At 36.8% G+C, this 25190-nt stretch overlaps 1 protein-coding gene across 1 annotated transcript in view; it reads left to right on the top strand.

Annotated features, from left to right (window-relative positions):
• The window catches only part of VPS13B (vacuolar protein sorting 13 homolog B (yeast)), a 387771-nt gene that overhangs the window by 93832 nt on the left and 268749 nt on the right, over positions 1–25190 (top strand). The window contains exon 15 of the mRNA XM_006900014.1: positions 6177–6301. Within this exon, the coding sequence (XP_006900076.1) occupies positions 6177–6301 (125 nt within the window). The remainder of the gene's footprint in view (positions 1–6176; positions 6302–25190) is intronic.

Here is a 25190-nt window from a genome sequence, read left to right as displayed (position 1 = left end):
TATTATCTGTCCTAGAGTAGAGTTCAGCAAATTTTTTCATCGCATGTGGTGTTTTCATTGTGTGAACTTTTCATCTAACAAGGAGAAAGACCAAGTCACAATCAACATCATCCCTTAGATGGCAGAGGTTAGATACAGTACCTTTTCACCAACTGACACCACCTGACCCTCCCAAAGCACTCTTCTCTACGGAGTTTGATGGTTTGTTAAATTGGTTATGTAGAACTCATAGACCATACTCAAAATTATGGGTTTGTTGGGGAAGTAACAGGATCTGGGACTCTGGGATGACTCGAGATTTTTTTTTTGAGGGAAGGGTGTGTGTGTGTGTGTGTGTGTAGCCCCTCCTGTCTTAAATCAGAACATTTCCCAGCTGTACCTACAAGTTGGCCTCTCTCTATCCCTCAAACTCAGCCTAGCCTGTGCCCTGCTTAGGCAAGTGTTTTTAAGCTCATTGTTGTTATGATTGAGTTGACACTAACAGCTGACTCTCCAGTGGATTTTCAGGGGCAATATATCACCAAAAGGAGATTGCCATCCTTCTCTCACACAGCAGCTGGTGGATTTGAACCACATTTCTTTGGCATTGCAGCACAGCTTCTTATCACTATATCATCAGAGTTCCCTAAACCTTGTTAGCTCTGCTAATAGGGCCACTCCATGGTGCTGGTAAACATTGGCCCAAAAGTGCTCTCTTGCTCTCTAGGTCGATGATCTTAGCTTAACCAAATTCCTGAAGGCTCCTCTTTCTACCAGAAAGCCTTCTGCCTGAAGGTACTCAGCACTTGCTCTTAGCCTTATTTTATGGTCCTGTGAAACTCACTGTGCTTTCTTTCTCATGCTGGTCTCCTGGTTCTGCTGCCACTGTTTTTACAACTCTTCTAGATCTAGGAAATTCTCAATGCTGGGGCCTCAGGTCCAAATGACTTACTCCACTATCAGCTGTTTGTCTGATTAGTGGTGAAGTTTCCCCATTCTGCCTCTGGAATAGCTCATTTTAAGCTTGGAGGCTTGGCAAAGCCGACCAATATCTTCATTTGAGTTCTGTTGTTGTTATTGTTAGGTGCTCTTGACTCGACTATGACCCATAGCTACCCAGTGGACAATAGATTTAAACCTTTCCCTGTCCTGTGCCTCCTGGATATCTCAGAAATGCTCAAGCCCATTGTTCTAGTCACTGTGCCAAGTCCATCTTGTTGAGGATTTTTTTCTCTTTTGCTGACCTTTCACTTCCCAGCATTTGATGATGCCTTTTTCCAAATACTGGCCTCCCCTGACAACATACCCAAAGTATAGGAGATGAAGTTTCACATCCTTGTTTCTTAGGAGCACTATGGTTGCATTTTCTCTAAGACAGACTTGTTTGTTCTTTTGATAGTCCATGGGCTCTTCTTCAACACCACAATTCAAATTCAGTTCTTCTACCATCCTTATGCATTGTTGTTATTAGATAGCTGTTGAGTCATCTACGACTCATTGTCACCTTCTGAACATTGGATCTGAACTTTAACCTGTCCTGTGCCATCGTCATCATCTCAGGTATACTTAAGCCTATTGTTAAAATCACTGTCAATATATCTCATTGAGGATTCTATATACCTCATTATGTGGTCATTCACCACAGGGGTTCCATGCAATAAATTTACATTATTAGCAAGATGTTCAACTCCTGATGAGCTTCAAGCACCTAATTTGCATATTCCTACCCAATCGTTTGGTGCAAGTTATACCATGGCAGGAAAGGGCATATAAAAGTAAATTGTTTAATTTTGCATTTAATACATGGTTTGTAAGTAATCCTATTCAAGTTGACATTTCCTCCAGCTAAAACTTCTATCAGCAATTACATTTATGGTTTCATTTATTCTTGATGATTCAGATAATTATGTAACAGAGCTGAGCACTTTTGTTTCAGATTTGAATGTGTGAAGTATCTTTGGATGTTGTTTTCAGGTCTGGCTGAGCTGCTTTCACTCACAGCATCTCTGTGTAACAGAACGGAACCGTACTTGATTTTGCCTTTTATTCACAATCTCTGCTGTGTTTAAACCTGATGTTGAAGTTAACTGTGTAAATTTTCTTCCTTGAACATACTCCTCTTTTTTGCTGACTCTCTACTTTCCTTTATAGAGTTTTTGAAGGCCTTTTATTTTGGAAATGGATAGCCAATCCTGCATCCTAGTCTGTCTTAATTCAGGAGCTCTGATGCACCCTGTCTACCATGGGTGACCCTTCTGGCATTTAAAACACTAGTGGCATAGCTTCCAGGATCACAACAACCTACAGTTTACACCAGTACACCAGACCAGCAGATAAATACTCTACTAAAAAGAGCACATAATAAACAAGCAACATATACTCATATAAAGTATAAAGTAATTAACATGGAAAGAATTCCTCTGTGTAAAATAAAAAGCATTCAAATCAGTCTCCAGTATAACAGCCTGAGAGATGGGTGTTACTCCTCTGACAGCAAACTGTGAAAACTGTTTTCCGCCATAAAAATATCACCCTTTTGTGGCTCCAATTGAGGCCCATAGTGGCATGACAAAATTGGGGCTAGATAGGAGTATTTAGCAGGGATGGTGACTCAGTTGCATTTTTGGTGCTGGGGCTTGAACCTTCAGGCACAGGGTGGAGATAAGGATGGCATAGGGTTCAGGTCTGTTGTTTGTAGGGTTGCTATAAATTGTACTTTACTCAACAATGTCAGACAAAAACTACTTTCCTAGAATGATTGTCTCCATGGATAGCCTTTTCTGACACAACATTCCAAAAGAATGTGTGATGAAATCTCACCATCCATTCATAGAAGGAGCATAGTGGCTTCATTTCTTCCAAGATAGATTTGTTCTTTTTGGCAGTCCATGGTGTATTACGTATTCTTCACTAATACCGTGATTCAAAGGCATCAGTTCTTTTAGCTTTCTTATTGACATTTTACTGGTTCTCTTTTTTTCCTAGGTTTACTATTTATAATATTATTCAAGGATTGTTGGAAAATTATTTTATTGTATCTCATTGCTGTCATTTAAAGAAGAGTTGAAAATTTGTTGTTTTTGAGTGATTACTTTTGCTAGAAATAGGTAATAGTATAAAACACTTTACATATAAATTTTTGTACTTTTTGGGAAATCATTTCTTTGTGAAACAAGCCCTTATAAATTATGCCTGCTTTAATGTTTCTTTGGAAACTTCTCTACTGAATATATCAGTATAGTGAAAACTTGTTTTTTTTTTTAAAAATTACAGATTTTGCAGTTTCTCTATGTTATTATAATAGATCTGTAACTTTTGTTAAGTTTTGTAGACAACCAATAGAGGATATTCTCTAACCATATTTCCATGAGGTACACAGGGAGTAATAGTGGTTATGGTTATATTATCGGGACATTTTAGAAAATAATTGAAAGCGGCTTTGAGAGAGTTTCTTCTGGAAAATAATTTGATGAAATAAAAGATTATTTTAATTTAAACTTTAGAAAAAAAGAAAAAAATTATCATTTTAGTAATCATGTTTCAAATGGTATTATATTTAGAAATTCTTTAAATACTGAGCCTTTCAGAGGAATCTTAAAGTGATGGAATTATACATTATCTGCACAGTTCTTAGTATATACTGTGACTCCAAACAAGATTAATATTTTAAATACTTAAATTAATTTTTAAAGATTATTTAAATGTAAGGCACAAATCTGAGGGTTTTTTCCTCTATTATACTTCTTGCCAGTTAATGTTGGTGCCAATGAGTTGCCTACAAATCATAGTGATTCTGTAAACAACAGATTTGAACCTTTCCCTACTCTGTGCCATCTTCACAGTCTTTGCTGTACTTAAGCTCATTGTTAGAGTTACTGTGTCAGTCTGTTTTCTTGGGAGCCTTTCTCTCTTCTCTGATCCTCCATCTTTCCCAGCAGGACTCATCCGATTTAGTAGATTGATAACTTGTTTTTTTTTTTTTATATTGATTAGCTAGGTTGTTATTATCATCTATGGACTCAGAACTGATTCACAGCTGACCCTCTTTTGGGTTCCAGAGGCTGTATATGGCACAGAATAGATTGCTTGTTTTGTCCCATGGAACAGCTGGTAGATTCAGATTGCCTGCCTTGGGGTTGGCAGAGCAACTCCTTAACTACTAGATCACCAGAAAGGTTTTATCAGAAAACAGAATTTTTTTCTCTCTCAGAAAATATCATACAGTTTTCTCAGAAAATGTAATTCTTAATAGGGTGTCAAAATCCTTGAAAATTGGATTTTCTATCTATTGCATTAGCCTCTCTTTGGGGAGGGAACAGTGATCTCCAGCTGCCTTATCTGTGGACATATGGTCTTTCAAATAATTGACAGCTTTGAGACCAATATAAGAGAACATTTGCACACTCTGTGAGAGGGCAGTGATGGTGGTGGAGAGATTGTTAATAGATTGTGGCAAGGTAACTAAAGGAATCCTAAAGATAAAGGCCATAGTTAAAGGTTTTGCTTGCTGGATGATTGAAGGAAAAGCTGATTTACAACTGCTCTGAGATAAAGTGTGCAGAGACTTCTTGCATTTGTGCTTTTGAACTGAACCTGGACTTGTTACTAATTGAGGCTTTGTTAATCTGCATTGGGACTGATGGAGAAAACCTGGACTTGGATGATATTTTTTGCCTTCCCCACTCTCCAGTATATTTCCGCAGTAAACCCCACATTTGTGAGTAAAGGCTGTTAATTTGGAATGAACATTTGACCCAGTGATTAGTAAAAATAGGAGCAGAAGCATGTAGGGTGGCATATCCGATTATGTTGTTGTTTGTTTCATGCTATGGACAATATTGATGTCAGGCGACAGTTCCACTATATGAAGTGAATAAAAATCTGACTGGTCTGCTTTACATTGTATTTGCTCCTTTAACACTTAATAATGATTTTGTTTCCAAATATGATTTTAGACCAAAAAATTTGCATGTAGGGTTTGGTGAATGATGTTGTTGTTGTGTACCATTGATTCAAAACCTACTCAAAGCTGAGCCTGTAGCTGGTTTTCAGAGGCATATAATTAATTGCCTTTCTTTTGTGGAGCAGTTGGTGGCCTTGAGCAGCATGCCTTTGGGATTGCAGTGCTACTTCTTGCTACTAGGCCACCAGAGCTCCCTTTATTTTATAGTTACTACATAAAAAAAAAAAAAGAAACTTTTTAGAAAATTAGTCAAGAAGAAATTTAAAGTATATTTCAAGGTACACCTTCACAGTTAATATTAAATAATCCACAGAGATATGGAACTCAATACTTTATAAAACTTAGGAATAAAAAAAAAAGACAACTAAAATTAATATTAAGATGAACCTGTTTTCTCATATGATTAGGAAACTGTAACATGATTAGAAAACAGTAAGTTTTGTATCTTTGTTTGTCATTGTGGTGTGAAATGTTTGTCTTTTATTGGAAATAACTAGAGAAAAATCTGAGATTTAGTTCTCTGCTATATTTCATATAAAATGTGGTATTGTTTCTTCTTTTAGGGGAACTACAATGTTTAGGAATTAGAAAAGCATACTTATGCAGTATTATTTACTATTAAATAATACTTATTTTAGTATGATCTGTTAATGATAAGGGTAGATAGAGGAAGAATAATAATGTGCCATGTACTGAATATGATCTGTTAAAAACTTAAGCACCAAAAAAAAAAAATTTAAACACCACAATAATTTTCCGAAAGAAAAAGAAAGACAATGTTTTGGGATATAAATGATTATTCTGTGTGTTTATATATAATGCAAGTTGGAAATACTGAGTTTTTATGATTGTTCTAGTGGTTAATGCTTATTTCATATTTACAGTGTAAAAAAATTGAATCAGCTGTTCATAAACAAGGAAAGTATACACATTTTATCAGACAATGAAGCAAAAAATGAGAATAACAAATAGAAATAATATGTGTAACTTTAACTTAGTAAGAAAGCGTAGTGCTATTTCAGGAATGTGGAACAAATATTGTATATTTAAATCTCTTAATTCTGATTTAGGTAATGTCAAATTGAATTATAGAGTATGTTGATCGTGTGGGAAGTGGAAAAGACATTGGAACATATTTAGTGTGCAGCTGTTGTACAGCAAATTGAAACTGACGTATTTCATCCCGTGCTTATTAAAAACGTTGTTTCTGAACATTTGGATCTTTTTGTTTCAGATATTTGGTTTCCAGGCAGGACTGACATCTTTGGATTGTAAAGGATCTTACTGTTTACCTGTACCAATTATACCCTCTTTCAGCACTGCTCTTTATGGTAAACTTCTCAAACTTCCCACATGCTGGTGAGTGTTATACGTTAAAATGTACTTTTTAATGTTAATTTTAATTGATCATTTTAGGAGTGAAAAAAAATCTCAGTTTATCTCTTTTAGGCCAATTTGTTCTAGACAAAGTATTTGAGGAAAATACCTAGAATTATATAAAAAAGCTTCTTTTTAGCTATGAAATATATTAGTTCATAGTATATTTTATGATAAGAAAAGCTTTTGTTTATTAACTATTAATACATGATCTGCTGTAGTAAAATGCTGCGTTAGACTGAAATTGGAACCTCTTTTTTTAGGTAAAGATTTGAGGGAGATACACAGATAAGAAGCTGCAAGTTTATATCAAGGTCTATTACGTACAATTCTTATGTATTTATATATACTGAATAAGAAAGTATGCCAGTGACACATTGTTAGAATATTGAACGCAAGCAGTAGCTACGTTTTGGAAGAAATGTATTCTTTTGTTTGATTCTTTTCTTATTTCCTAAAATTTACATAGATTTGTAAAGAAAATTCAATGTGGGAAATGAGTTTTATAGAAATGAAGTTATTTTCTAATGAAATATTTGCATAATTTTAAATTTTACTTAACATTTTTGGATTATATCTTTCTTAAGTTTATTTTTTCAGGATATGCTTTGTAGTTATTTATGAAAATCAATATTATAGAAAAAATTAGATAACTTTTTCTAAAATGAATGTTTTATCTAAAAATGTATTCCTTTATAAAGTTTCAAAATGAAATTAAATACTCATATTTTCAAAGAAATTTGCCTACTTTCATAAAAATGAAAGTAACAATCTTAAATTATGAGATCAGTTCCTTTGTAATATTAAATTAATTTTAAGGGATAATTCTTAATTTCTCTTATCTAGTTGCACCTATATTTTTCATATCATTTATGTTTTGAATGATGGGTTTTACTTTTAAGATTTTTATTTGCATCTGTATAGGATATTGTGTTTAAGCCAGTTTCTATGTTTTGAACTTTCAAGAAGCATCTTGGGGTATCTTTTAATTTATAAATACAGTTTATATGCCTAGATCATCTTTAATATATATTTGGAAACTATTTCCTCCAGTGCTGATTTACTTATCTATTACTGTAGTAAGATAAAAATTTCATTACAAACAATAATGTAATTTATTATAAGGAAATGACTAACATTGTCTTAAAATATGTAAAATACTAAAAATATGTAATAGCATTTACATGAAAATAATTGTTTAAATATGTAACACTACTTATTAAGACTTACTTTAAGAATATATAGGGATTACTATAAATATTGTCAAATGTAACTTAAAATATGTCTACAGACATTTACTCTAGAAAATGAAAACACCAGTTCACAGTGTACCTACTTTGTGTAGATGAGACTACTTTTTTCATTATTTCAGTAATTTTTGCTATAGTTTACAGAAATAATTGCTTGCAATGTTTGCTTTAAGTTGGTTTCTAAATAAATATAAACTATCCTACTTTAATGCACTTTAATCTTAGTAGCTATAAACGGAAAGTAATAAATATAAAATTTAGTAAATTTAGCTTAATTAAATAAATACAGTTTGAAGTGGATAAAATTTATGATACTTGAATTAATAAGAATAAATGAGTGCTAAGAGTTTAATTCATGCAAAGGATGAGAATTATGTTACTAATATACTTTCTTAAATCATGACTTGAACATTTTGTTCATCCCCTTCTTTAAGCTACACTAAGTTTTCCATCTGGATTTTTAATGTTCATATTTCAGTTTTTGTTAAGTATATGATGATGTATGTGTATGTGTGTTACTAATTATGTTACTAATATACTTTCTTGGTGTAGCCTAATCTTTCTCAACAAAGACGCCTCATTTTAAAAAATTCTGTGTAGTGTGGTTGGGGTTTGCAATGAAAATCTAAGCTCTGTGTAAATCACTTTACACTTTAAAATATATTTACAGTTTGAACTGCCTATGCATAAAGTTTAATACTAATTTTATTTACTCTATCAGGTTTGTTAATACATGTTTTAAAAAAATATTCTTTAATGAAATTGGGTTATTTTCCTTCTATTTAAGTGTGTGTGTGTGTGTGTGTGTGTGTGTGTGTGTGTAAAAAGCAGGCATGTACTATGGTGCTCCAGTTAACAGATATGATTGTCTCTCATTTTTTTGGAGGAGGCAGTCCTTAGAAACAGATTATGCTAGGAAGGGTGATGGAGAAGAGAGAAAGACCCTCAATAAGATAAAAGGAAGAAAGATAGAAAGAGGGGAAGACCCTCACTAAGATAAAAGGAAAGGAAGAGAGAAAGAGGGAAAACCCTCAACAAGGTGAGTTGACACTGTGACTCTAGCAGTGGCCTTGAGCATGGCAGAGGTTGTGAGGATGATGTGGGATAGGGCAAGGCTCAGATCTGTTGTCCAGAGAGTTGCTCTTAGTTATCGGCAACTTGAGGTCAGCTAAGAGCAACATGAGTTATATAACCTATGTAAATTTGTATTTAAAAACCTTTTAGAATGGTAATAATTTTTTATCCCAGATACATTTTGACTTTAAATATTTTATTCAAAGCCAGTGAACATTTTAAGTCTAGTTTAATAATTTTAGTGGAATACTATAATATGAAAAAGTATATATATGTTATGGATATATATTTAGATATTTTGTATTGAAATGCCTTGTTTCTAAATCAAAGATCAAGAAATAGACCATTTTCAGCATTCCAGAAGCTTCATGCTTTTAATTACAACTGTTTCCTTTCTCCCAGATTTAATTGTTCTTTTGATTTCTAGTAACATAGATTACTTTTGTTTCTTCTAGGATTTCATATAAGTTAAATCATAAAACATATACTTCCTTTGTCACTCCAAATAATGTTTATGAGCTTCATCTGTATTTTGGCATGCAGTTTTAGATTATTAATTTTTGTTGTATAGAATGATGTTGGGAGCTCTGGTTGCATAATGAATAATATATTGGGCTGTTAATTGAACGATTGGAAGCTGGAGTAGCATCCACTACCTAAACAACATGCCTCTGGAAACTATGAACTTTTGTTCTTAGGGTCATCAGGAGTCATTCTCGAATTGATGTCAATCATTAACAAAAACAACAATTAAAAGATTGGTGATTGGAGTTCACCAGAAACTATGTGGGAGAAAGATGGGTTGTAGAGATTTGCAAACTCTGAAAGCTCTCAGAGGGTTGCTGTGATTCAGCGTTGTCTTAAAGACAGTGTATTTTGTTTTGGTTTTTGTGATAGTATTAAGTTACATAAGTCTTAGGTATTTACTTATTTTTTAATCTGTAATTTTAATTTAAAACACTCTAATTTCCACTGATTTTAAACTGAAGCATACCTGACCTAGCAGGGTTTTGAGAAGTCTTCAGCCAGATAGGAGGAGATTGCCCTATATCTTCCGCAGAACTGCTGGTGGAATGGGCCTACCTGAAATGCTCTGCCTTTAGTTTAGCAGTGCAACTTCCTCTGGTTTATGCACTTTTTAGAGTATATAAAATAGGACCCTGTAATTGTTGTTAGGTGCCATCAAATTGGCTGTGACTCATAGTGACCTTATGAACAATAGATCTGAGCTTAAGCCTATATTCTACACTGACTTTATGATCCCTGTCCTGCTCAATCCATTGCTGTCAAGGTTTTCTGTTTTCCTCACTAAGTTTGTCTTCTGTTTTGCTCACTCACTTCACTTTTCTCAGTGCGATTTTTTTCTCTTTCTAAGAACTGGTTCCTCCTGAAGTGAGATGCAGTTTCATCGGCCTTGCCATCAGGAGCATTGTGGAGCACTTCCTTCAGGGCAGATTAGTTGGTTCTTCGTTGGCCTGTGGGGTGTTTAGTGCTCTTTTCCAGTATCACATTGCCGAGACATTGATATTTCTTCTCTCATCCTTAATTCACTGTCCAACTTCCAGATGCCTAGGAAGGAATTGATAAAAACATGGCTTTGATGAGGTGCACCTCAATCTTGAAAGTGATATCCTTGTTCTTTAGATCTTTGAAGAAGGTCCTTGACAGTAGATTTCCTCAGTGCAATAGGCCTTTTGATTTCTTTACTGCCTTGTCATATGGTTGTTTGTTATAGATCCAAGTAAGATGAAATAGTTGACAGTGTCGATCTTTTTATCACAATAATTATCTATTGGTCCAGGGATGAGGATTTTTGGGGTTTTTTTATGTTGTGATGGAATTCACATTGAAAATGCTGGCACATACTTCACTGACCCACATGGGAGTGCCAAGAGTTTCAGTCAGTTGTATTGCAACGGGCTTATTTTTAAATTTTTGGTTGACTTACCTAGGGTTTGCTAAGCCGTCTCAACATTTTCCATTATGCAGATTATACACCTTACTTAAAGTGAAGAAAACTTGAAGCACTTGCTACAGAACATCAGAGGCAATAGCCTTAAATATGGGTTATTGTTATGTGCTGTTGAGTCATCTGCGACTCATAGCGGCCCTACGTACAACAGATCTGAAGCCAGTCCTGTCCTGAGCTGGTCTCACTGACTCCGAAACACCTAATCCCATTTTCCAAGTTATCGAGTCAGTCCATCTCATCCAGGGTCTTCCTCCTCTGGACTGTCCTTCCACCCTTTCAAACATGATGTCTTTCTCCAAGGACTGGTCCCTTCTGGTCATGTGCCCAAAGTATATGAGAAAGAGTTTCAAAATCCTAGCCTTCAAGGAGAAACTTGGTTTCACCCTCTCCAAGACTGACCTGTTTGCTCTCTTGGTGGTCAGTGCAGTGCTATTTTCCAGCACCACAACTCAAAGGCATCAGTTCTTTTTCTGTCATCCTTATCATTGTTCAGCTCTCTGATTCATAGCATGTAATTTCCTAAAATGAGTGTCTTCTAAAAATTTTTCCTCCTCAATTTTACGTTTTCCTTCAGAGAGTCCATTGTATTTTGTTGTAATCAACTATTTGTGGTTCAGTTAATGTGCTCAATAGCTAATAAGAAATTTAGAGGGTTGAATCTCCCCTTGGAAGAAATGCTTGGAAATCTACTTCCAAAAATGCGGCCACTGAAAATGTTATGACACCTGTGTCTACTCTGACAGACATGGAGTTGCCATGAGTTCCAGTCAGCTGTTCAACAACAATTTTCTTTTTATTTTTTGGTTGATTTAATTATGTTAAGCATAATCCCATATGATGAAGCTGGGGAAAAAGGCATAGGATAATGTGAAAAGAGACTCTCTGGGTGTAAAAACTTACTATTTCATGTAGGAGGCATATATGAAACAAAATTGAGGTTCAAGGTGTATGTCCTGTCCATTTAGAGAAAGTACAGCTTATTACAGTTAATAGGTAGCATTAGAATTGGATTTAAATGGCAAAATCAAATTTCCATGTATTTATTGAAGGGCTGATCGAGATAGAGGAGGTGCTCAGAGACATCACATCATCTGAATTGTCCATTTGGAACTGCCACAGGATATGGTTGGGGGTTGGGTGGGAGGAGGCATTGAAAATTGACTTTGGCCTAGATTTATAAACAATAAATGAGCATATCTGTGCTTTTCATATGAACACATTAAAATGGTTAGGACAGTTAATCAAATATTTATTAATTCAATTTCTTCTTGAATCAGGTTATGTTAAATTTGCCAATCATAACAAAACCACAAATTTATTTTGTTTTATAATTTGGAATTGAAAAATGAGATTTTACTTATGAAGAAATATATACAACACATTTTGGCTTAAAAACTCATGGAAAATGTGGCCGAGGTAACTTAAAAGCAGACTTTAAGACTGGGTAGTACTTGAAAGAGAATACTGTACTTGTTAATGTAAGGAGTTGTACTGCTGACCCAATCCTTCAGATTCTATGTGGGAGAAAGATGGGCTAGTTTCTCCTTGCAACAAATAGAAACTTTTCAATGAAGAAGAAAAAAAAAAACTGTTGTACACATCATTTGGGTTACTGCTAGGCTTGATATTAATCACAGATCTCTTAGTTTCCCATTTTTTTATGTGATGTGCTTGAATGGAAATATATTCCCTTGAGACTGTTCATTTATGGAAAGGCAACATTCACTTAATGCAGGCATAACAAGACCCAAGAGCAGCCTGGATGAGTAGTGTCCTATGCACCTTTCCCAAGTTACACACTAGCAACTTAGTACTAACAATTGTTCCTTTTTGCCAGGCACCTGCACACTAGCGATACATTACGACTGCTTTACAAAAGCAGCAGACCTCATTGGTTGGTCATCTCATTATATAACAAGGCATACCCCCAAGTTTTGCCTTCTAATGTTCCTCGCTCAGCATTTCTTAAGCTCAGGGAACTGAAGAACACATTCAAACCTCTAGTTGCTATAATCAAGGATGCTTTAGGCAGATTATTAAATGATCCAGGAAGTATTAAAAGAAGATGGAAAGAATATACTGAGTCACTGTATCAAAAGGAATTGGCAAACACAAAAGAATTTCATGAAACAACATATGAGCAAGAGCCTATGGTGATGAAGGAAGAAGTTCAAGCTGCTTTGAAGGAAATAGCAAAAAATAAGTTCCCGGGAATAGATGGTATACCAGTTGACGTATTTCAGCTAACAGATGCTGCCCTGGACGTGCTCAGCAAGTTGTGCCAAGAAATCTGGAGAGCAACCACCTGGCCAGCTGACTGGAAGAGATCTATATTTGTTCCCATTCCAAAGAAGTGTGACCCAACAGACTGTGGAAACTATAGAACAGTGTCATTGATTTCACATGCAAGCAAAATTCTACTGAAGATTACCCAAAAACGACTGGAACAACACATCAGCAGAGAACTTCCAGAAGTCCAGGCTGGGTTTAAAGGGGTCGTGGTACTAGGGATATTGTAGCTAATGTTAGATGGATCTTAGCTGAAAGCAGGGAGTACCAGAGGAATGTCTCTCTGTGTTTCATTGACTATGCATAGGCGTTTGACTGTGTGGATCATAACAAACTGTGGCTGACTCTGAGAAGAATGGGAATCCCATAACACTTGATCGTGCTAATGAGAAACCTATACTTGGACCAAGAGGCAGTCGTCAGAACAGAGCAAGGAAACATTGCATGGTTCAAAATTGGGAAGGGCGTATGCCAGGGATGTGTCCTGTCTCCATACCTTTTCAACTTGTATGCAAAACAGATTATCTGGGAGGCTGGGCTCTATGAGGAGAAATGTAGGGTCAACATTGGTGTAAGTTCTATCAACAATTTGCGATAGGCAGATGATACAACCCTGCTTGTTGAAACTGAGGAGGACCTGAAGCGCTTGCTGCAGAGGGTCAAGGACTGCAGCCTCCGATATGGATTGAGGCTCACTGTCAAGAAGACAAAGATTCTCACCACTGGGCCAGTTTGGCAGCATCAGGATGGATGGTGAAGAGATTGAGATTGTTCACAGCTTCAGTTTGCTTGGCTCCACAGTCAATACCCTCGGCACCAGCAGCCAGGAAATTAGAAGACGTATTGCCATGAGAAAGTCTGCTGTTGGGGACCTCTCCAAAGTACTGAAGAGCAATGGTGTCTTTTTGGAGACTAAGGTGCGCCTGATACAGGCCATGGTCTTTGCTATCACTTGTTATGCATCAGAGAGTTGTACAATGACTAAGGAGGATAGAAGGATAATTGATGCCTTTGAGCTGTGGTGCTGGAGAAGAGTATTGACGGTACCATGGACTGTTAGGAAAACAGATTCATCCTGGAAAGGGTCAAACCGGGCTACTCCTTGGAGGCAAGGAATCTAAGGCTCTGTCTAACATACTTTGGACATGTTGTGAGGAGAGACCGGTCCTTAGAGAGGGACATCATGCTTGGTAGGGTGGAGGGACAGCGCCTAAGGGGAAGGCCCCCTATGAGGTGGATTGATTCAGTGACTGGGGTAATGGGATGGGTGTGTCGGAGATGGTGCGATTGGCACAGGACAGAGCAGAGTTTAGGGCTGTTGTACATACGGTCGCTATGAGTTGCAAGCGACTCGATGGCACATAACAACAACAAAAACAACAACAATGTTGTTAGAGAGATACCTGGTGGCCTAATGGTAAGTAGCTGCACTGCAGTCCTCAAGGCACACATTTTGATTCCACCAGCTCCTCTGCGGAAGAAGGATGAGCAATCTCAGGATTAACTGCTTATGAAAACGCACCTGTGGGTCATCTGTGGGTCGGTTCTGATTCAACGGCACACAACAGCAGTTGTATCGAAGGGAAATCAGGAAGTCTAGGCAAAATTCACCAGTGAATCCCAGGGAGAAAGATGAGCAGTCTCATCCCATGCAGTTTACAATGTCAGGAACCCATTGGAAAGTCAGCTATGAGTTGGTGCTGACTCAAAAGCAATGACTTAAATGAGATGCTTTGAATGACATAAAGAGTTCCTTGAGTGATGTAGCTAATGTACTTGGCTATTAACTGAAAGTCTGAAGATGGTATTTCACCCATGCTTCACAACAAAGAGCTGACCAGCTAGTGAAAAACCAACATACATACATACATACATACATACATACATACATACATACATACATACATACATAGGCACTCTGGTGGCCTACTGGCAAGAAGCTGTGTTGCCATTCCTGAAGGCACACAGTTTGAGGCGAACAGCTGCTCTGCGAGAGAAAGATTGCAATTTTTTCTCGTGCTATTTACTGCCTCCGAAAACCTGCTGGAGTGTTAACTATGAGCCAATTCTAACTTGATGGTACACAACAATAACAACCAGACTAGTTGCTATTAAGTCAGTTCTGGCTCATGTTAATGATGTGTGTCATGGTAAAACTGTGTTCCATTGGGTTTTCAATGGATAGATGTGGACATATATGTCATGTGTATATATGTATGTGTATGTTGTTGTGTACCATCAAGTTGGAACTGGCCCGTAGCTGACCAGTGGAGTAGCTGGTGGCTTTGAACCATACTCTTTTGGGTGAACAACGCAGGTCCTTATCACTAAGCCCCCAGTTACCTTATAAATATGTATGAATAGGTAAAATTGATAGAGATTTATAGGTTGCCTAGTGTTAAGAAGCTGCACTGCAATCCTGAAAGCATACAGCTTAAATCCAGTAACAGCTCTGTGGGAGCAGGATGGGCAGTCTCCTCTGGTGTGATTTGCTGCCTCTGAAAACTTGCTGGAGGATCAGCTGTGGGTCATTTCAGACTCACTGGTACACAGTAACAGCAACAACATAAGAATTTAGAAGGAGCCCAAAGGAAGGAGAATTTGAATTTGTAGGGGAAAGAGGAGCATTCTCCTCCAGCACAGTTTATAACCTCTCAAAAAGTGGCTAGTGGGACAGCTATGAATTGGTTCCAGTTCAGCAGTACCTAACACCACCACCAACAGTGTATATGGTCAACTCTTAAAATAACTCTTAAATATAACTCCTAAAACAACTCTTGGTTATATACTATGAGTGGAACTGGCTGTGGTGGTGCAGTGGTTGAAGTGGTTGGCTGCCAACCCAGAAGTTAACGTTTGGAGCCAACAGCCCTTCCATGGGAGAAAGATGTGGCCATCTGCTGCTGAAATTATCTAGTGCCTTGGCAGCCCTTTTGGGTGGATCTACTCAGGAATTGTTATGGGTTACCATATACTCAAGGACAGTGTGGTTTGTAGGAATTTAAGTGAAAACTGTAGGGAGGAAAGACGAACTGCACATTTAATCTTCCTTTAGTAAACCTTTTCTTTACATGGAGTGTTGATGTGTTGTAGAGCTAAAGTAGAAGCCATTGTTTATAGAAGTAAATATATTCTTCTTAGCTTTTTAACTGCTTTCAAATCTTAGTAAGTTTTTGTAGTCATTTTATTTTGGAAACAGTGAACTAATCTTATTTTACTGTACAGGATATGAGTAATAACAAAAATACATTTTTGGAACCACTTTTTAGGTTCAAACTTTGCATTTGGGGATTCTATATAAATCTTTAGAACCAGCTGTTGCTGAGAAAATTCTTTCAATTGCTACGAGGTGTGTTGATTTTATAAGAATAGATGACTGTACCCCAAGTACGTACAGGGCAAAATTTTTATGGTTTGCCTATGAACGCAAATGGATTTGTTTAAGTTAATTTCTTGGCATCAAGTAGTAAGTCCTACTTCCATATTTATTTAAAAATTTAAAAGGAATTTTCTTTATAGAAATGCCAAGGTGGTTGAGGAATGTCATCAGCTCTGTGTTAAATTTATCAGCAAATGATATGAACAATGTCTTTTAAAGTATTTTTTAATTAGGACATAGGCATTTCCAGTCTTTGCTACTATAGACTTAAGAACTACTTGTTTCTGCTTCTTTAAATTTATCCTGGAGTTTGTCCAAGTTGAGTTTTAATGAGTTGTTTATCCCCCTAGTTACATTAGGAATTATTTTCCCCTAGAGAGTAATGTTTGAATTGATAGTTATTCTGTAGAATGAACATATGCTTAAAGTATGACTTCTGGATATGAGAAATAGGTAATTGTTAAGTATATTCTTTCATATTCAACACTCTGTTAGATTATAGTTTAGTGACACTTCCAAAAAGTTAAGTCCAGAAGCTATTAGGCATTTTTAGTAAGTATTGAATTCTTTTAAGCAAGTTTAATAAGTATAGTAGTATGAATCACAAGTTATTATTTTATTGTACATTTTCATTGACATTTTAATGAACCTCCCTGAAATAGTTTAAGTTGTAAAAGTAATTTGTTTGAATGTTTGAGATAGCACAGTGTTAAAATTTGTTGGATACATGAGTATATGTTACTTTTTATACTTGTTAATCTGTTCTAAATAACTGGTTTTTTGTTTGTTGGAACCAAACCATAGCTGACCCTCCAGCAGGTTTTCAGAAGCAGGTTAATCACAAGGGAGGAGATTGCCCATCCTTCTCCCATGGAGCAGGTGGTTAGAAGTATTACAAAATAAAAATAAATGAGATAAAAGATCTTAAGGATATTACATTGATAGGTCCATTGTATAAGCTACCATCCATTGATAATATCTAAATTATTTGTTTCATTTCAGAAGCTACCGGAGAAGTGAACAGAAGTAGATTGTATTTCTCTTTGCATTTTAATGTACTTTTAAATGTGATTCACTATACTTAAGATCTTTTGATCTTCAACTTTCTGCAGCATAATACAGAAATGATTAAAACTGGTAACGATTTCATCTTATTTGGCTCCATAGTCTATACCTTTGTTACCAGCAGTCAAGAAATTGGGAGACGTATTACACTGAGAAAGTTCATTGAGAGTCCTCTCTAGATTACTGAGTAGCAGTATTGTGTTTGAAGACTGAATTGTGCCTGATTCAGGCCATGATTTTTTAAGTCACTTGTTATGTATGTGAGAACTGCACAGTGAATAAGGATGACAGAAGAATTGATGCCTTTGAGTTGAGGTCTTGGAGAACAGTACTGGATATCCTATGAATGATCACAATAACAGATATGTATGTCTTGGAGGAGGTGAAGCCACAGTGCTCCATGGAGGCAAAGATAATGAAGCTTTGTCTCAGATACCTTAGGCATGTTGCTAGGAGAGACTGTTTCCTTAGAAGAGGGACATTATGCTTGGAAAGGTAGAGGGTCAATGAAAGCGAGGAAGACCCTCAACCGGATAGATTGACACAGGGATTTCAGAAATTGGTTCGCGTGTGTTAGGGATAATGAGGCACCGTATGACAGGATTCAGATCTATTTTTCTTAGGTCTCTATACAAATTGTTAACAACACTAAAACTAAAATATAAATTAATCTTTCCTACATGTAGGCTCTTTGACTTGTTATTGTGTTCTGACATTTTGGAGAAAGTACGGTACTTCCTTTGATTTTTTAAATGAAAATAAATCTATAGGAGAATGCTGCTTCTCACCTTTAGACATTATTAGTGTGTTGTGTTGTCAGATAATTTTAAGCTGCACTGAAGGCCGTAGAAATTGAACAGATGCAGCCCTTCACGTGCTCTCCAGTTTATGCCGGTTTATTTGGAGATCAACTGACCATCTGGAAGAGATTTGTATTTGATCCCATTCCTAAGAAAGGTGATCCTACAGAATTTGGAAATTATTGAATGATATTAATATCAGTCAAAATGCTGCTGAAGATCATTCAGAATTTGCTGGAACAGTACCTAGAGAACTGCTATAAATTCAAACTAGATTTAGAATAGGCATGGCACCAGAGATACCTACCATTACTGATGTCAGATTGATCCTGGCTGAAAGCAAAGAATTTTAGAAAACTGTCTGTGCTTTATTGACCTTGCAAAGGCATTTGACTGTGTGAGTCATAGCAAGTTATGGCTAACATTATGAAGAATGGGAATCTCAGATCAACTGATCATGTTCATGTGAAACATATACCTAGAACAAGAGACTATTTTAAGAACTGAGCAAGGGAACACTACATGGTTTAAAATGAAAAAAGTTGTGTGTGACAGTTGTATCCTTTCTGTATACTTGTTCAATCTATATGATGTTGTTGTTGTTCAGTTCCATCCAGTCGTAGGCGACTCATAGCGACCCTTTGAACAAAAGTCCTCGACACTTGGATGCATGAGTTTCATCCTTTCTCCAGGTTCATAGGGTTTCCGGAGGCAAGCTATTTATGGAAGTGGATGCCACTCTTGCTTCCAAGCTTGATTTAATCAGGGAGCGCCTAAACAAATTGCTGCTGAGTTCTGTAAAGAAGAACGTGGTCTCAGAATCAGAGGAAGATTAATCAGTAATCTGTGTTATGCACATGACACAACCTTGTTTATTGAAAGTAAGGAGAACTAGTAGTGCTTCTGCAGAAAACCAAAGAATACAACCTTCAATGTAAATTACATCTCATTGTAAAAATCACAAAAATTCTCACCATTGAACTGATGATAGGTAACATCATGATAGATGGAGAAACAGTTAACAACTTTATCTTCCTGAATCCAGGAAACATAATCTACACAGAAGTTCTACAGGACACGTCACCTTCCCTTGGAGACAGCACAACTAAACTTAAGAGACACTGATCAAAAGGGGAAACCTAATCTACACAGAAGTTCTACAGGACACGTCAATACATTTAGTACCAGCAGTTGAGAGTTTGCACTGAGAAAGTCTGTAGTCAGAGACCTCTCCAAATTATTGAGGACCAGTGATGTCTGTGAGGACTAAGATCTGTTTGATTCAGGCCATAGTCTTTTCGGTCAGTTGTTATGCATATGAAAGCTGGGCAGTGACTAAGGATGGCAGAAGAAGAACTGATGCCTTTGATATAGGGTGTTGGAGAAGAGCACTGAACATCCTACAGACTGCAAAAGAACCTTGGAGAAGGTAGCATGAGTACACTTTAGAGGCAAAGATGGCTAAGATTTGTCTCACAAACTTGGGGCATATTGCTAGGAAAGGTTATTCCTTGGAGAAGGATGCTTGGGAAGAGTTCTTACCTGAAATATCAACAGCCTAAAGCTGATTCCTATGAGGTGCAGGCATGTCCTGCACTCCATGCTGCCACCTGTTAATTCCCACTCCAATTCTTTTTCAAGGCCCTCATTCCTCTACTCCAGGGTCTGCTGCTCTGCTACTGGGTTTGGCTACAATGAACTTATAGACAGTACTTACAATGGCTACTGGGTTTGGCTACAATGAACTTATAGACAGTACTTACAATTGCTACTGGGTTTGGCTACAATGAACTTATAGACAGTACTTACAATTACAGGGTTTAAATGGGAAGTAACAGGTTACAATTCAGATTGGAGACAGCCCTCTAGTCAGGACAGCTTCTCAGGTATATGTGCAGGCCCTTTGACCTTTAGACTTCCAACTTTGTGCTAGTGTTAAAAAGCTCTTTCAGTCTTGCAAATTACGGCATCATGTTTCAGCCTTCTGGTAAGTCTAGGCAAAGGCCCTGGGTGCTGGCACAGTGAGGAAGCAGTTCCAGTTCAGTGCTATCTCACGTTCGTCTTTAGTTCTCTGCTGCTTTGGCCACTGCTGGTCTAGTCTGCGTCTCCATCTAATGCAGTAATGTGACCTTAATCAGGCTGCATTCTCTGTTTTTTTTTTCCTTGATGCCACCAACATTCTTCTTTTCTGCCTGTGAACCTACTCCATCCAAGCCTAGTGAGATGGCCAAGCTGAGCAGTTCTTCATTAGTAGTCTGCACACCTTATTTGCATGTTTCTACATGAAAGGGACATCATATTTGCAATGATGGAGGATCAGCAAAAGAGAGGACGACTCCCACCGAGATGGATTTGCACAGTAACTACAGCAATAGGTTCAAGTAGAATGGCACAGGACAGGACAGAGTTCAGGTCTGTGGTTCTTAGAGTAACTGAAAGTTGTACTTGACAGCACCTAACATCAACAGCAACCCAGCCATGAGGTGAAAGTGAAAAGATAATGGCTAAAAAACTTAAATTGAAAAATTAATTCACTGTAGCACATGAATTTTTAAACTTTTCTTTTGCTTGTACTCTAGTGACATGTTTAAGAAATTGTTTCCTATTCCTGGGTTATGAAAATTTACACTTACATGTCCTCCTGTGGGTGTTACACTTTTATCTGTTTGGTCAATTTTGAGTTAATTTTTATGTCTTGTAGGGATTCAGATGCACTGCATTAATGTGACTAGCTTTCTAGCACACTTTCTAGCACACACACCTTTGTAAAAAGTTAGTTCACCGAGTGAAAGTGTTACCCATTTACTCCATAATAAGTTATACATTAAACTATGGAAGCTGAAGGAAGAAATTGACTAAACAGCAACATATTGAGACAGGGGGTTCAAGTGGTTTAGTGGTAAGGAATTGCATTGCCAGTGCAGAATTATGCAAATCCACCAACTGTTCCGCAGGAAAAAGATGGACATTTTTCTTCCCTGCGACTTACTTGTTTGAAACCCATTAAAGGGTCAGCTATGGCTTGATTTTGACTCGATGATACACAACAGCAACAACATCTAGCGATAAGCCTCTACAGGAATGGCACTGTGACAATTGCTTCCCCGATGTTACCTTCTGACCACTTTTCTTTAGGTTTCTGAGTGTATAGATCTTTTCAGGAGTAAACTGCCTCATCCCTTGGAGATACTGGTGGATTCAAGCTTCCACTCTTTTGGCCAGCAGCCTCACACATAACATGCTGCTAGAACTCCTAATGATTGTGTGTATGGGTTTACAGAAGCTGTCAATTACATGGGTCGAGATAGTCCATTTTTCTCCCATGGAGCATCTGGGGGATTCAAACCTCCTGCCTTTCAGTTGGCAGTGTAAATCTTTAACACTAAGCCAATAGAGCACTCTCTGTATAGAGCAGTTCTTGTGGCCTAGTGGTAAAGAGTTGTGCTGCAAACCCAAAGACATGCAATTCGAATCCACCAACTCTCCACAGAAGAAAGATGGGCATTCCTGTCTCGTAGTTTGCTGCTTCTAAAAATCCAGTGAAAGGCTAGCTAAGTGTCAGCTGTGACTTACTTGCACATAACAACAAAAAAAAGATACGCTATTTATCATCTTTTCTTTTTTAACTTTTTATTGTAAATTGAATGATGTTTATTGGGGAGATAAATTCACTCACTTTTTGTTGTGAAATTTTATACAATAAATTGACTTCAACAATTTGGATAATCATTTTATTTTGTGAGTTCCTGATCCTGAGAACGTGAAATTATTCATCCCACCTCTTCTTTGTGTTTCCAGTTTAAATTCCTCTTGTTATCCTTGCTATTTTGCTGTTCTTTCAACTTTTTTCTATGGCAAACACTTTCTTCTTATCTCAGATGGTAGATTGTACTCACTATATGCTTCTCTCTCCAGTTGTTAGGAGACAACCTTTCTTTGATTTTTTAAATACTCACTTTCAATTTCTCTGAGATTTTTCCTATTAGGACTACAGGCATGATGATTTTCAAACTCTTTACATTTTGAGTCAGAAACTAGAAGTCTCTGGACTGTATTTTAACTTAAAATTTCCTTGTTTACTTCCTAATTATTATAGATATTTTTGTATTTTTAGTACATACCTTAATTATGTTAACAGAGTATATTCTGTGTGATTTTAAGCCTTTTGAACATAATTTTTAGATGTCTTAGAATACAGTGGACTTTGATGAATGTGTATCTAGCTGTCGTTGGGTGGTATGTCGTACACATTTCAATTAGGTTAAATTGATACTTGTTTTTAGATTGAACCTTGCTGCTTAAGATATTAATATCCTGGCTCTTCTACCTGTAGATGTGACTATGTTTGGAAATTAGACTCTTCTTTTTCTGTATTAATTTGTCATACCAGAGATGATGGAGGGAATACGCAGTCATTGTACCAAAAAGAATTGGTTGACACTGAAATATTTTAGGATGTTATGCCAGGAAATTTGGAAGACAGCTACCTGGCCAACTGACTAAAATAGATCTGTAATTCTCCCCATTGCTCAAAAAACGTGATCCAACAGAATGTAGAAATTAGAAAATATAAGTAATATCCCATGTAAGAAAATATTGCTAAAGATCATCCAAAAACAGCTAGAACAGTACATTGACAAATTCCAGAAGTTCAGGCTGAGTTTAGAAGAGGCGTTGGCACAAGGGATATCGCTGCTGAGATGTAAGATGGATCCTAGCTGAAGCAGAGAATATTCTGAAGAATTTGTTTGTGTTTTATTTACTTGACGATGCAAAGGCATTTTTCTATGTGGATCATAACAAACTATAGCTAAAATTGAAAAGATTGAAGATTTCAGAACACTCAATTGTGCTCATGTGAAATCTGTACCCAGACCAAGAAGCTATTGTTGGAACACAAGAGAAAACCCCATAGTATAAAATCAAGAAAGTTATTGTATGAGGCTGTATATCTCGTTTGTATGCTGAGCAGATCATTCCAGAAGTTGAACTTAAAAAGAAGAATGTGGCATCCAAATTGGGGAAAAACTCATCAAGAACCTGCATTATGCAAATGGCACATCCTCGCTTGAAGAAAGTGAGGAGATCTTAAGGTGCTTGCTGCAGAAAATCGAGGACTACAGCCTTCAATATGAATTACATCTTAACACTTAGACAACAAAAATCCTCACCATTGGACCAGTGGGCAACATGATAAATGGAGAAAAGATTGAGATTGTCAACAATTTCATCTTACTTGAATCCATGATCAACACTGTTGGTACCAGCATCATAAGATCAGGAGAACTATATAACATTGGGAAAATCTGCTGTTGGGAATTCCTCTAAGTCCTGAAGAGCAATGAAGTCAGATTAAAGACTAAGGTGCACCTGATTCAAGCCATGTTTTTTTTCAGTTACCTGCTATGTATCTGAAAGCTGGATAATGAGTAAGGATGACAGAAGAAGAATCAATGCTTTTGAGATCTGGTGTTGGAGGAGAGTGCTGAATATTCCATGGACAGCCAAAAGGACAAACAAATGTCTTGGAGGAGGTGCCACCAGACTGCTCTTTGGAGGCAAGGATGGTGAAGCTTCATCTGACATAACTTGGTCATACTGATAGGAGAGGCTGTTCTTAGGAGAGGGATGTCATGCTTGGAAAGGTGGAGGGTTAGAGAAGAAGACCCTAAATGAGGTGGATTAACACAGTGACTGCAGCGTTGGGCTCACATGTGTTTGGCATGATAAGGATGACACAAAAGAGGACAGGTTTCAGGTCTATTGTTCATATATTCACTATGAGGTAACAAGAACAAGAGCAAATCTAAATAGTTCTAAGTTTAAAAAAGAGAGAACATAATATATGCAGACAAATCGAGGGAATAAAGTTATTAGTGATACCAAGATTTGAAAATAATCACCAGAATCAAGGGGAAACATTAATAGACATGTCTCATTTCTATTGTAGAGATAACTTTTCACACTGTCAGAAAACTCCTATTCTTTAAAGCCACCTACTTATGATAAGTTTGTTACCACAACACTGGATTACTGAAACAGTTGTTATTCCAGTCATTTCAAAAGCCTTACTGATTTTTTGTTATTTAGAAGAATGTTGAAATCACCTGTTTTATTTGTGTCTTTTAAAAGAAAATTCCATCAGCTTTTTGATGCAATCGAACCATACAAACTTGATCTTCCTTATACAACTCTTCATGGTTCAATGTTCTCATTCATTCCTGGTAATCTATCTGTTTCTGAAATCTGTACTTCCAGTTGGTGTTGAGTTGATTTTAACTCAATGGTGACCCCATGTGTGCTAGACTAGAACTGTTCTTCATGGCCTTTTCTGTGGCTGGTTTTTTATTTTGATGACCAGTCCCAATTTGACTCTCTAACATTTTAGTTTACAGCCTGCGGCACCGACCATTTGCATGGCCAGAGATTTCTTTTCATACTCTATTTTATCTGATACTAGTTGGTAGCTTTTTTTTTTTAAATTGAAAAGATCTTAATGTGTTCACATGACATCTGGTTTTATACATATTTTTTCTTTTGACTTTTCACATCCCTTCTTTTAACTTTTTGTGAACTCTTTGTTTAATGGGCTTTTCAGTGTAATCAGACTTATTTATTTCTTTACTGTGATTTGACAGACAGCAAATTCTTTTTCCAGTCATTCAGCTATCCAAATACATTTTGTTTTAGGGTATTTAAAATTCACACAACATAACCAGGTTCCCCTCATTTCCTTCCTACCTACCCTACCCCTTCCTACCTTTTGCATTTGATCTTTGCACATATGCTGTCTTTTGATCTCATGAAGTTGATTATTTCTAAGGATTGAGCGCTTCCCTGTTGTTTTTATCTTCTAGACTTGTCTATTGTTTGGCTACAAGTTAAACACAAGAGGAGCGTGAGTTTTGGTCTAGGTTCGAGTGATGACAAGTGATGCTCTTGTCTCTATCAGAGCAGTAAACGTGCCATTTGTATGTTTTTTTTGTTGTTTTTTTTTAGTTTTGTACCACATTTTACCTGCTCTATCCAACTCTTTTTTATA

This window comes from Elephantulus edwardii, unplaced genomic scaffold (assembly GCF_000299155.1).
Source record: "Elephantulus edwardii isolate Elephantulus edwardi_28Jun2011 unplaced genomic scaffold, EleEdw1.0 scaffold00270, whole genome shotgun sequence".
NCBI lineage: Eukaryota > Metazoa > Chordata > Mammalia > Macroscelidea > Macroscelididae > Elephantulus > Elephantulus edwardii.
Note: the sequence above shows the minus strand (reverse complement) of the source record. Positions and strands in the feature narration are given on the sequence as shown.